General features: G+C 38.5%; 1 protein-coding gene across 1 annotated transcript in view; it reads left to right on the top strand.

Annotated features, from left to right (window-relative positions):
- The window catches only part of RFX6 (regulatory factor X6), a 50692-nt gene extending 45217 nt beyond the window's left edge, over positions 1 to 5475 (top strand). Inside the window, exons 18-19 of the mRNA XM_005684530.2 lie at positions 1229 to 1441; positions 4043 to 5475. Coding sequence (XP_005684587.1) covers positions 1229 to 1441; positions 4043 to 4218 — 389 coding nt within the window. The 3' untranslated portion in view covers positions 4219 to 5475. The remainder of the gene's footprint in view (positions 1 to 1228; positions 1442 to 4042) is intronic.

Genomic DNA, 12822 nt, shown 5'->3' with positions numbered 1-12822 from the left:
GCAGTTAGGCAAAACCAGACATTGTGTGGTGAACAGCACATCATCCTGTATAGAACTTTCTCAAGATCATGGAATCTTAGACATTTGGAGCTAATTTCAGCCATGTACAAGCATATCCCTGGGCTTCCTGGGTAGATCAGCTGGTAAAGAATCCACCTGCAATGCAGGAAACCCCAGTTCTTTTCCTGAGTCAGGAAGTTCCCCTGGAGAAGAGATAGGCTACCCACTCCAGTATTCTTGAGCTTCCCTGGTGACTCAGATGGTAAAGAATCTGCCTGCAATGCAGGAGATCTGGGTTTGATCCCTGGGTTGGGAATATCCCCTGGAAGAGGGCATGGCAACTCACTCCAGTATTCTTGCCTGGAGAATCCCCATGGACAGAGAGAGGAGCCTGGCAGGGTACAGTCTATGGGGTCACAAAGAGCCAGACACGACTGAGTGAGTAAGCACAGCACAACACAAACATATCCCTAATTCTTGTGGCTTTATTACAATTGTCCTTCTAAATGCCACACAGGGTGAAAACATTGTCAAACCATATGCTGTGTCCTTTGAAGATATTTTTAGTGAATAATGTTTCTTCCAGAGAACTAGCAGATCTTAAAGATTAGGACCCAGACAGTGCTTCCTGTTAGGCTGGTAAAACACGTAAAGCTACTGAGTTGAAAAGCTCTGTGGACTTATTCAGCTACCAAAGTGGCTGCTCTGTTGCTCCTTTCCTCAGCAAAGACCAGTCCTCCTCCCAGAAACATCAGTCTGTAAATAAAACTGGTACTTGATAAGTAATCTTTGTGAAAGGCTAATAGTGATTTTTTCTTCATAGGCATCATAAGATCTTATTAATTTAGAGAAGGGAAATATGAGAGAGGTGTAGTCTTATATCTCAAAATTAATAATATGATAACTTCTACATATTTTAAAAACAAAAAACAACAAGTGAACCATATCCATGGGTTTGGGTGGACTCCGGGAGTTGGTGATGGACATGGAGGCCTGGCATGCTCTGGTTCATGGGGTCGCAAAGAGTCGGACACGACTGAGTGACTGAACTGAACTGAACTATATCCATATATAAGCACATCCAACTGTATTGTAAATGTTGATGTTAATGTAGTATTTATAGTAGGGTATCCTGAGGGATCTCTCCTATTACCTTGTTCTTTCATTTTTCTTCCTGAATATTATTTGTGATAAGTTAACTCTACTTTCTCAACACTTTCTGTCATAGGGTACTATGGGAGCAACGTCAACTACCCAGAGTCTCATAGACTTGGATCGATGGTGAATCAACACGTTTCCGTCATCAGCAGTGTTCGCTCCCTGCCTCCATATGGTGACATTCATGATCCGCTCAACATTTTAGATGATGGTAGCAGAAAGCAGACCAGCTCATTTTATGCAGACACACCACCTTCTGTTGCATGTCGAACTCCTGTAGTAGGTAAATTATATTAATAGTTTTTGAAAATATTTTTAAAATGTTGTTAACCTCAGGTATACAGTATTAACTGGGCACTCATGTTCCCACCTTTGTTTTATCAGTTTAGATCTGAAGTTATATTTGTTAATCTGTTAGGAACAGTCTTACCATTTTTCAATTTATGTCACCATGCAACCTACTGCTAGATCTGTTATTTTTTCCAAAAAGAATCTCTGGCATCTAATTTGTATGAAAATATTTCATATAACCTATATAAACTGTAAGGGCAATAATGATATCTTTTTCTCACTTTCTCTTATTCACCGTCGGAAGCAGGACCAGTGACAAGAGCTGTCTTTGGACACTATAATCTCTATCAGTATCATAAAACCACTCCAGGTTTTAAAAAATGGTGACTTGTCAGGAAGGTTGCTCTCACTTTCTCATTTGTACATAAAATTTGTACATAAAATGTGATTGTAGAAAATGTTGTTTTCTTAGTCTATAATGTGTACATTTTAAGTAAAAATGAGCAAAACTGTATGTTTGCCATGAAGTCCCCTAGCATCTTATTCCAACAAAGTTGCTGTCCCTGAGAAAAAACCACAGCTTGTACTAGATGATTCGTCAGCCCCCAGCAAAGTGTCTGCCATGTAGTAGGATCGCCATATAGCAGTGAATTGAAAAAAGGGGACAGAAAAAAAGGCATAGATTTAGTCTCTAAACCCACTAATAATGTAACACAGGCAAAGTATATATCCATGTAAGTATCAGGGCAGGTGCAGTGTTAGTGTTTATATGAGATGACTGAAATCTTCCAACGGAATTGATTTCAGATTAGCCTTAAGTAGAGGATGTCAACACCCAAACAGAGCATAAGGGAAAACTGAATAAAGTCCATTCTCCTCTCTCAGTGTGTTTTTCCAATAATCCAATAGGAAGCACTTCGTCCCTTCCTATGACCATTACAGATGCTCCCTGAGCAGAGTCTGCCAGTTCATCTCATGCCGTCTGCATATGGTCGTTGCTTCTGTTTTACTCTAATGAAGCAGAAAATTCCACTTCAGGAAGTTTCCTTGCTGTGAGACTAAAATGTACCGTGTTGCTGTTGTTACTATTAGTTCTGTTTACTTATAGAGATAGTAGACACCTTGATGGAACATAGTTTGGATATAGGAGAGACTCTAAGCTTTAGTTGTCTGAGCTGGCTTATAAGTGAATTGCAAAGAAGACTTCAAGGTGAAAAGAGGGAATAGAGTAAGCTGAGTGAGTACCACAAGGAGTGTGTGTGTGTGCGTGCTCAGTTGCTCAGTCGTGTCCAACTCTTTGTGACCCCATGAACTGTAGCCCACCAGGCTCCTCTGTCCATGGTATTTTCCAGGCAAGAGTACTAGAGAGGGTTGCCATTTCCTTCTCCAGGAGATCTTCCCCACCAAGGGATTGAACCTGAGTCTCCTGCAAGGGCAGGCAGTTTCTTTACCACTGAACCACCTGGGAAGCACCACAAGGGGAGTTAGGACCTATAAGTAAATGTCCTTAGTTATGAACCTGCTTTTTGGTGACAGAGATGATGGTACTTAGAAAAAGAAGAAAAGCAGTACTAAGAAAGCAGCAATCAAAAATGCAGGAAATGTAGTGCCTAGTGAGCCAATTAGTGAACAATTTTGAGAACCTACTCTGATGTGCCAGTCCTCATTTTAGGAGGGCAGTTATGGCAGTGATCAGGTCAGAGTTGCTGCTTGTAAGAAGTCTGCAAAGATCAAGCAATGAAAATATTTGTAAAATGCATTAAAAAAGATAATTTCAGATACTCTCAGGTCAATTAAATACTAAGGTAAAATGACAGACAGTAATGGATGAGCTGCTTTAGCTAAAATAGTTGGGAAAGGAATCCTGAGGCAGAAACATTTGAGTTGAAAGCTGAATGATAAGGAGGAGGTAATGTGAAGATCTGATGGTGCAAGTTCTAGGCAGAAGGAATGGCAAGTTGCATAGCCTCTGAAATGAGAATTCTTTGGCTTCAATGGGTAGAAAGAAGGCTCATGTGTTTTGAGCATGGTGAATGAAGAGAGGGGAGTAAAATAAATCAGAAGACAGAGGCCAGTTCACCTAGGGTATTATGAACCAGGGCAAGGAGCTTGGATTTTGTTCTAAGGGTAATGGAAAGTCATTGTAGCATTTGAGAAGAGGGACAATTTGATGTCTACTTCAGCAAAATTATCCTAGACACTCTCTACAGGGTGAAAAGTGAAGCAAACAAAGGAGAGAGTCCTGAGACTAGTTAGGAGGCCTCTGTGTTAGTCCAGGTAAAGAGAAGATGGTGGTTTGAACTCCAATTGTGGAGATGCAGATGGAAAGAGGAAGTAGAGTGGGGGTATATTTTGGTGATAAAGTTGTCTGAATTTACGTTTGAAATTGAGTTTTCTTTGTGAAATATGTTGAAGAAGGAAAATGCAAAGGGGGAAATGAAGATAAGAATTGCTCTGAGAAACCATACACACTCAACTTTAGTACAAATATATATGCTAAATGCACAAGTAAGTATGAAGGCTTAAAGTGAGTGGCACAGAAAAAAGAAAATGTCAGTCTTTTTTCAGTTGCTAATTATATTTTCCCTTACAGCATCCAGCCTGCAAACCCCAATTCCTTCTTCCTCCTCCCAGTGTATGTATGGAACTTCCAATCAATATCCAGCTCAAGAACCCCTGGACTCCCATGGAGCAAATGGAAGAGAAATGGTATCCTCTCTACCACCAATCAACACTGTGTTCATGGGAACAGCGGCTGGAGGCACTTAAAGCAATAGTGTCGGGTGGGGTTTGAAACTAAAAAATCTCTGCCATTCAAATCCTATCTACTCAGACTGCCATCAGAGAAAGAAAATGGACTATGTAGTGGCAGGATATTGTTTTTCAGGTCACTGGCATAAAACTATGGACAACTCCATAGTGAATGGAAATACTTGCAGAATCTGCCTTGCAAACAATTTGTTTAGAATGTATGTGGTCCCATTATTAATTATAGCATCAAACATTATCAAATGAACCAATGGAGGTTTGAAGACACAGACATTTCAACTATGAAGATTTAATATTTCTCTTCTTAATTTATTGAAAATCTGTGTGCTGTTTCATTTTTGGTTTTTTAAAAAGAGAAACATTTATTTAATGCTTTTAAAATACTTTTAATTTATTAGGATCGCAGAATCATTGTTTACTATCCCTTATTTGACAACCGTCAAATGTGTATGGCTACCTCCTATGGAAATGTTTACAGGATCAAGACTTAGTTCAATTCAGCCTCAACCAAAGATGCTTGACTTTCAATTCCTGTGCATTAGTATGATGATTTCTGTTACATAGCAGTATTCCAATTCTATGTAACCGAATGGAGATTAAAAATGCTTTCCTTCTTTATTTAAAAAAGATAGGAAGAAATAAAGTATAGAAATATTTTTAAAGGCTTGGTTGCTCTCAGGGCTGGTACTGTTTCTAAAGAATTCTTGGGATTGGCAGGCAAAGTGCCTTGGTATATCAAATTAAAAATAGTAATTCTAGAATATTTGCATATCATATCCATGCATATAAATACAAAGAAATTGTGACTTGTAGAGATGTTTCAACTTCTACAGATATGGAAGCAGTCTTTAACTGAGTACTTTGCTTAGAAACTGAGAGTGAATGAGTATTTAAGGATCATCGAGATGCAAAAACCAACACACAAATGAAGGATTCATTAAGCATAAACCAATGCAATTTGATACACCATTCATCTAGCTGAATCTTTTCATACGTTTTAACTGAAAAAGTCTGTTGTTAAGACTTGTGGCCTGTAGTAATGCGAAACTTCTATCAACTTTACAGGTTTTTCCTATAATCTTATGACAGGTGTCCTATTATTTTTATTAAGCAGAGGGTTATACTGTAAGTCCTGGGTACATCATTATAAAAGGATCTGTAAGCCCTAAACACCCATTTTACATCATGATGTAATTTGGTAAAGACCAACTGTGGAATTGTTTTCAGCAAGCAATAAACAATTTTAGTATCTGTGGACTTGTTGGAGTGTTGCTACCATTTGCTAGTATGTAGTTATGAGCTAGTTAATTAGCAGAAATATTTCGCAACAATAACAAATCATGAGAAATCTAAGTGTCCTATTCTTTGCTATGGTAATATCATGAGTACAAAGGAAATGAAATTAATAAGGGCTTGCATTGAAGGAGAAAACAAAACAGCTTTCAGAAGTATTTGGCCATGAATATTAAAACTTAAAACCAAATTTCCACTGTATAGTAATTAAATATATATTCAGCATGTTTTATGTCAGACACAATGAAAATACAAAGATGAAAAAGACAGTGCCAATATCTTTAGTAAATTCTGATGTAATGAGAAAGGAAAGATAAGTAAAATCTCAACTGAAGATTTTTGATTAAAAAGCAAGGTGGGGAAACAATGTTTAAGGAACACCTAGCCTACTGAAGAGGAACTAAAAAGCCTCCTGATGAAAGTGAAAGAGGAGAGTGAAAAAGGTGGCTTAAAGCTCAGCATTCAGAAAACTAAGATCATGGCATCTGGTCCCATCATTTCATGGGAAATAGATGGGGAAACAGTGGAAACAGTGTCAGACTTTATTTTGGGGGGCTCCAAAATCACTGCAGATGGTGACTGCAGCCATGAAATGAAAAGATACTTACTCCTTGTAAGGAAATTTATGACTAACCTAGATAGCATATTCAAAAGCAAAGACATTACTTTGCCAACAAAGGTCCATCTAGTCAAGGCTGTGGTTTTTCCAGTGGTCATGTATGGATGTGAGAGTAGGACTGTGAAGAAAGCTGAGCACCAAAGAATTGATGCTTTTGAACTGTGGTGCTGGAGAAGACTCTTGACAGTCCCTTGGACTGCAAGGAGATCCAACCAGTCCATTCTCAAGGAGATCAGCCCTGGGATTTCTTTGAAAGGAATGATGCTGAAGCTGAAACTCCAATACTTTGGCCACCTCACCTCATGCGAAGAGTTGACTCGTTGGAAAAGACTCTGATGCTGGGAGGGATTAGGGGCAGGAGGAGATGGGGAAGACAGAGGATGAGATGGCTGGATGGCATCACTGACTTGATGGACATGAGTTTGAGTGAAGTCCGGGAGTTGGTGATGGACAGGGAGGTCTGGCGTGCTGCGATTCATGGGGTCACAAAGAGTCGGACATGACTGAGCGACTGAACTGAACTGAAGTATATCCTTCATGGATCTAAAGTTTGGCTGTTTTCTACACAAAATGCCTTAAGCAGCCAAACTTTAGATCCATGAAGGAACTAATTTTAATGTAGTTAACTAATTTTAATATAGTTAAGAGAATCTTGCCTAGATTTTTGTGTTTCTAAAAGTAAATTATTCTTCAAAACCTGTTAGAAATTGTGGAATATCAATTATAAAGAGGTGATCTGTTCAAACTAATGCTTATGTGAATTACAAAATTAAGGTTAAAAATTGTAAATGGTAGGTTTATAACTCAATTTTGGGTGTACTATCTTTCAAGTCTTAAGGTGGTTACTAAATATACATAACATAAAAATGAATGTTTTAATTCATTTGCTGGATCCTTAATACAATTCAGAGACCAAAGGCCTGTTTTGTAACAACTTGAAGAAAAACTAAAACCCAGCTGAATCATTAACATAGACCCACAGATCAGAAGGGATCTGGTTTATCTTCTCTCCAGGTGGCACTGCCATAAGAAAAGTCAGAACTATCATCATCAGTTATATGTTCCCTAGTATACTTTCCAGGTGGCACTAGTGGTAAAGAACCTGCCTGCCGATGCAGGAGACTTAAGAGACTTGGGTTTGATCCCTGAGTTGGGAAGATCTCCTGGAGGAGGAAATGGCAACCCACTCCAGTATTCTTGCCTGCAGAATCCCATGGACAGAGGAGCCTGGCTGGCTGCAGTCCATAGGGTTGCACACAGTAGGACATGACAAAAGCAACTTAGCATGCATGCAAGTACACTTTCAGGTCAGAAGGAATTTTTTTTGTTTAATAATTTAAGCTAATTTAAATTACAGTTGTGATGCAGAATCTTTATCTTTCTTTCTTCTTTGAAAAAAGAAAAAGTCCAAAAGACACTGAAGGTAGCCCGGGTCATAGTTTGGAAATGGTGAGGGGAATATTTTTCATTGGCATGATGCTTAAAGAGGGCCGGTGCACTGGCCTGTTGTGTCAGGACCAGGGATATGAATATTCTGCAATGTATGGGAGAGATCTGAAGAACTGTCCTACTTCAAAAGCCAAACTGTGGAGAAATAGAGGTAAACCAGTAGGTTATGAGGGGATTGTCCCAAAATTTTGCCCAATAATGGCAATCAGTATTAAATGTTCCTATGTCCATGAAATTCTCCAGGCAAGGATACTGGAGTGGTAGCCATTCCCTTCTCCAGGAGATCTTCCAGAGCCAGGGATCGAACCCAGGTCTCCTGCATTGCAGGCAGATCCTTTACTATCTGACCCACCAGGACAGAAGAGCTCAGCAGGCTATAGTCCATAGGGTCACAGAGAGTCGGATGCAGCTGAAGCAACTAAGCACATTAAATGTTATTTAACCCAATCAGATCATCTCTCGAGGAACAGTGACTGGGGAACTAATACACTTAATCTAGAGAAACAAACAGGCAGAGGAGCGGAGCTAAAGGCAGAGGAAAAGAAGAGAAAGCAGCTGAGCTGGTCCAGGAGTTCAGAAGACAGCAATAGGCAGACCCCTCTAATGGGACTCTGAGGCGGCAGGTCCTCAGACCTGATGTAGAACCCCGGCTCTGTGACTGTGCCATCCTGACTACCAGGGAAGGATGCCAAATCCTCCTCTCTCCATTCAGATTTGCTGGGAGCCATTAATGGACACAGGCTGCATTTAGCCATCCAGAGCATAGCTGCTCTGACCACACCACCAAATCCACAACAGCGTGCGTTTCCTCTTCTTCAGAAAAACTTGACGGGCAACACATTAGAAGCTTACCGATTGTGCTTTTAAACCACTAATTCATGCTCATACAAATGCAGTCCACCAAAAAAGGACAAAGAATCGTGCCACTCCTTGAAAGGCAGCCCAGATGATACATTCTCTTTCCCTCTACCTCCCTCCCTCAAGAAAAAAAAGAAAAAAGAAAGGAAGAAAGAAAACCACTTTGAGATAAATGAATTCTAAAATCCAAACCCAGAGTTCTATCTTTTCAAAAAAGCAGCAGGCAGATGAGAGTATGCTCAAACTTCCTGGAAAGGGATATTACAGGTACTCAGATTTCTTTATAAACCTGAGTCTAAAGGGAGTGAAATTAATTGTCATACAAGTCTCATAATAACAGCTATGAGATCTTATAAGGCCTGGAGGAGTAAACTGTTTATACTGTATTTTAAAGGCAGATTTATAATCCTAGGTGAGTTATAGAAATTTAAACAAAAACCTTCCAGAAAAGTAAACAATAATGATAATGGCATACAGGACATTTTGTGCTTTGGAAAAGATAAGAAATGATGAATTTATATAAAAGGTCATTATATTATCTCATTCAATTATTGAATTCTAAATTAAATCCTTGAGTTTGTAAATGGCAGAGAACACAACCTGTCTGTTCCAAAAGCACACTGATTAAATGAAAAGAAAATAAATTTCAGTTACGCTGTGATATAGACATTAGCAATGGCTGGGAAAGACTGATAGTTTTAAGTAGACTCCAATGAACAATCTATTTGCTAAATTTTGAGATCTCTGCCTACAAAATAAGGTCTTATCTCTGTTCTGATCGGTAAAAAATGTCTGTGATTAGTTTTCTAATATCAAAATCTTATAAAGAGTGTTGTTCCATTTTCATTGATCTTGGCTACACAATACTATGGTAGAAATGTTTCCTATTTTAAAAATAGTCCTAGAATGAGCATGATAATTTATTTAGTTTTTCTGTAGAATCTAATCTAGTTGGAGAGATCTCTGATTTTCCCCCAAATTTCTCTTCTAATGTCTATAATTTCAATCATATTCATGCAGATGTTTAGGAAGATAAAATTGACCAGTCATTAGTTTAACCTTTTACTTATCACATCAGGGGTTCTAGTAAAAGATTCTGCTCATTCAGTAGCATGGAAAGTTTTTTTTTTTTGAGAATACCATATTATTTACTTCTCTGGAAAACAATAACAGTTATTCACTAATCAAAGAAAATCGAAACATGAAGAGTATAATACTGCTATATTTCTAAATAGAACAACTGAAAACATACTTATAGATTCCGGCTCCTATTAAAACTTTATCTCAACATTTACAAATATTTCATTTACTCTAAAGACTTAAAATTTACTTATTGCGTCAATGAACATGGGGTTCATGTGTCTTTTTGAGTTATGATTTTCTCACTGTATATGCCCAGTAGTGAGATTCCTGGGTCATATCGTAGGTCTAATTTTAGTATTTTAAGGGACTTCCATACTGTTCTCCACAGTGACTATACCAATTTACTTTCCCACAAGCAGTGCAAGAGGGTTCCCTTTTCTTCGCATCCTTTCCAGCGTTTATTGTTTGTAGATTTTTTGTTGATGCCCATTCTGATCAGTGTGAGGTAATGCCTCATTGTACTTTTGATTTGCATTTCTCTAATAATTGGTGAAGGTCAGTATTTTTTCATGTGCCCCGTGGCCATCTGTATGTCTTTGTTGTACAGCAGAAACTAATGCAACATTATAAAGAATTATACTCCAATAATAAGTAAATTGGGCTTCTCTGGTGGCTCAGCAGTAATGAACCCGCCTGCAGTGCAGAAGACGTGGCAAGAACATCGAGTTTGATTCCTAGGTTGGGAAGATCCCCTGGAGAAGGAAATGGCAACCCACTCCAGTATTCTTGCCTGGAAAATCCCATGGGCAGCCTATGAGGTTGCAAAAGAGTAAACACAACTTAGTGACTAAACAACAGTGACAAATAAGTAACTAAAAGTACTATACATAAAAATTATAAGTGATAGCATAAGCTAAAACATCAATTAAATCTACAGGAAAAATTTTTTTTAATTTACTTATTGCTTGAGTGTTTTTAATGAAATGTCTTGGTAGTGTTCTCAATCTTTGTTAGGCTTTGTTAATGCATTAACAATGTTGAAGGTGGCAAGAGATACTCCATTTTATCCCACGTTTTGACAAATATGTCTGCTCACACTGGTGGTAACAAGAATAGACAAGATCCGTCCCGCAGGGAACTTATACAACTGGTTACAATTAAGAAGTAATTGTGAAAGTAGCTGAAATTGTGAAAAGAAGTGAAGGATCTCAGAGAAATTCAAACAAGAATTGAGCTCCTGGAGACGCATGCAGGGCAGGGATATGATGGGAAGACTTGGTCAGGGAAACTTCTTGAAAAAAGTGATATACTGAGATTGAAGAAAAAGTGAGAAGTGATGCTGAGGAAGGAAGTTTGTGGTGGGGAAGGGATGAGCAGTCAGGACAAGTTCAGGAAAGGACAAGGTCCAGCTCATAAGGAACCTGGAAGCAAAAGATGGAAAGGTGTGGCCGAGCGTGGAGAGCTTGGAAGAGTGTCTGGAAAGGCACTCCTGAGGCTTTCAGGATTGTGGTGGTTTGTTGATAAAACATGAGAGACATATAATTGTAAAGATCTATAAAATATAGAGGCTGGTAAGAATGTCAAGCTGCGATGTTTATCAACTCTGAAATGCTAAAATATTTTAACTATGAGAACAGCATCGCTTTCCTAGAGTCCACTATTAAAAATAATGTTTAGCCCCTTTTATGTGTTCCATAACAACACATAATTAAAGAACTTAACCTCATGGTTTTCTATTGGAGCATGTTTGACATATAACATTGTATTAGGTTTAGATTTTGGTTTTCTTCATGAGGGTCTTAATTAAGGTCTCTTTTTAAAAAAATGATGATCTCAGCCAATAAAATGTTTTAACAGAACTCACTATTCTTTTTCTACAAATTCAATCCCAGACTTCTTCCCTTGAACTATCAGGGAAATATTTAAATCTTATGGGAAAGTAAACTATGTTCATGCTTTTAAGAAGCATTTTTCTGTATTGCTGATGTGATTAATTTTAACCTTAAAGTTGAAGGGAACTAAAGGTAACAAGAAGGTCAAAACCAAGATTTCTCACTGTGGTGTGGTGACTTTTCTTAAAAGAGATGTAGAGTCTTCGAGTAAGAATTGAGGAACACACTTAAAAAAGTGAAAAATTAACTACTCAATATGATACCTTCCCTAAAGTAAAGAGAAACCATTGTTTTTATTAGTTAAAAACAAGGATGGTGTTCTTACCAATCAATAGAATGAGGGTCAGAGATTTACAGCCCTCAAGCATCTTTAAACACACCGAGGCAAATATGAGCTCCATGGGCAGTTTGTTAATCAAGATCTGTCATTTGGCTTTGTGTACTTTGGCTTATTAACGCTTTATACATGACCTTTATGGAAAACAGAACTGTTTCCACATTTTATGTCGCAAAAATGGCGAGATTTCTTGTCTTTGAATTTTGGAGGTAACGTTTTGTGTTATTTGCCACCTCCTCTCCCAACTGTTGTATTATTTGTTTGTATTATTTGCCCCGCCCGCCACTCCCAATGAACTATTGCCTGGGTATCTCTATCATTTACAATATTCATTTTAACTCTCCACTCCTCAAAGAAACTTCACCTAGAATATGTACCTTAAGACGGTCCCTGATGTGTTTTCACAGGAAGCTGAGAATTCAGTTGCCTAAGAAGTTGGAGGCACTTGGACATCAAACTAGCGGAGAAACCCCTCTGAGGGTACACTGATCATTCAGTAAAAGAGCACTTCTTGGCATATCAGCGTTCTCTTGCAACCTGATGCTCCCCAGAGAATATAAGGGCACACTGGCCAAGCAGTGACTAGTGAATCCTGGAAACCAAAAAGCATAGCTTGTCTTTGGCATATGCGCCCATGCTAAGTGACTCTCCCTAGGGAAACTCCTGTAGAGCTTCTTGTGAGCTCCTTACATTTGAACACATATGACCATCAAAGATTCAGAGAGTCCAGCAGGGACTCAAAAGGATCAGGGTAATGCGGGATATACGAATTATCCTGGGAAAGGCACCCACCCGGGAACCACAGAGTTATCTTGACCTGGTTGTTCAAGTTTTCATTAAACTATGAAGATAAAGTAGAGAGAAAATATGTAGCAATTTAAAACACTTACTACAGAGTCAGACAAATCTGTATTTGAAGCCACAGAGCTCAATTTGTGCTATGAATGATGTTAAATAACTTCTCCAAGACACATTTTCCCCTGATACAAAGGAACTTACTTACAAAACAGAAAGAGACTCACAGACTTTGAGAATAAACTTATGGTTGTTGCAGGGAAGGATGGGGGAAAAGG

This window comes from Capra hircus, chromosome 9 (assembly GCF_001704415.2).
Source record: "Capra hircus breed San Clemente chromosome 9, ASM170441v1, whole genome shotgun sequence".
Lineage (NCBI taxonomy): Eukaryota > Metazoa > Chordata > Mammalia > Artiodactyla > Bovidae > Capra > Capra hircus.
Note: the sequence above shows the minus strand (reverse complement) of the source record. Positions and strands in the feature narration are given on the sequence as shown.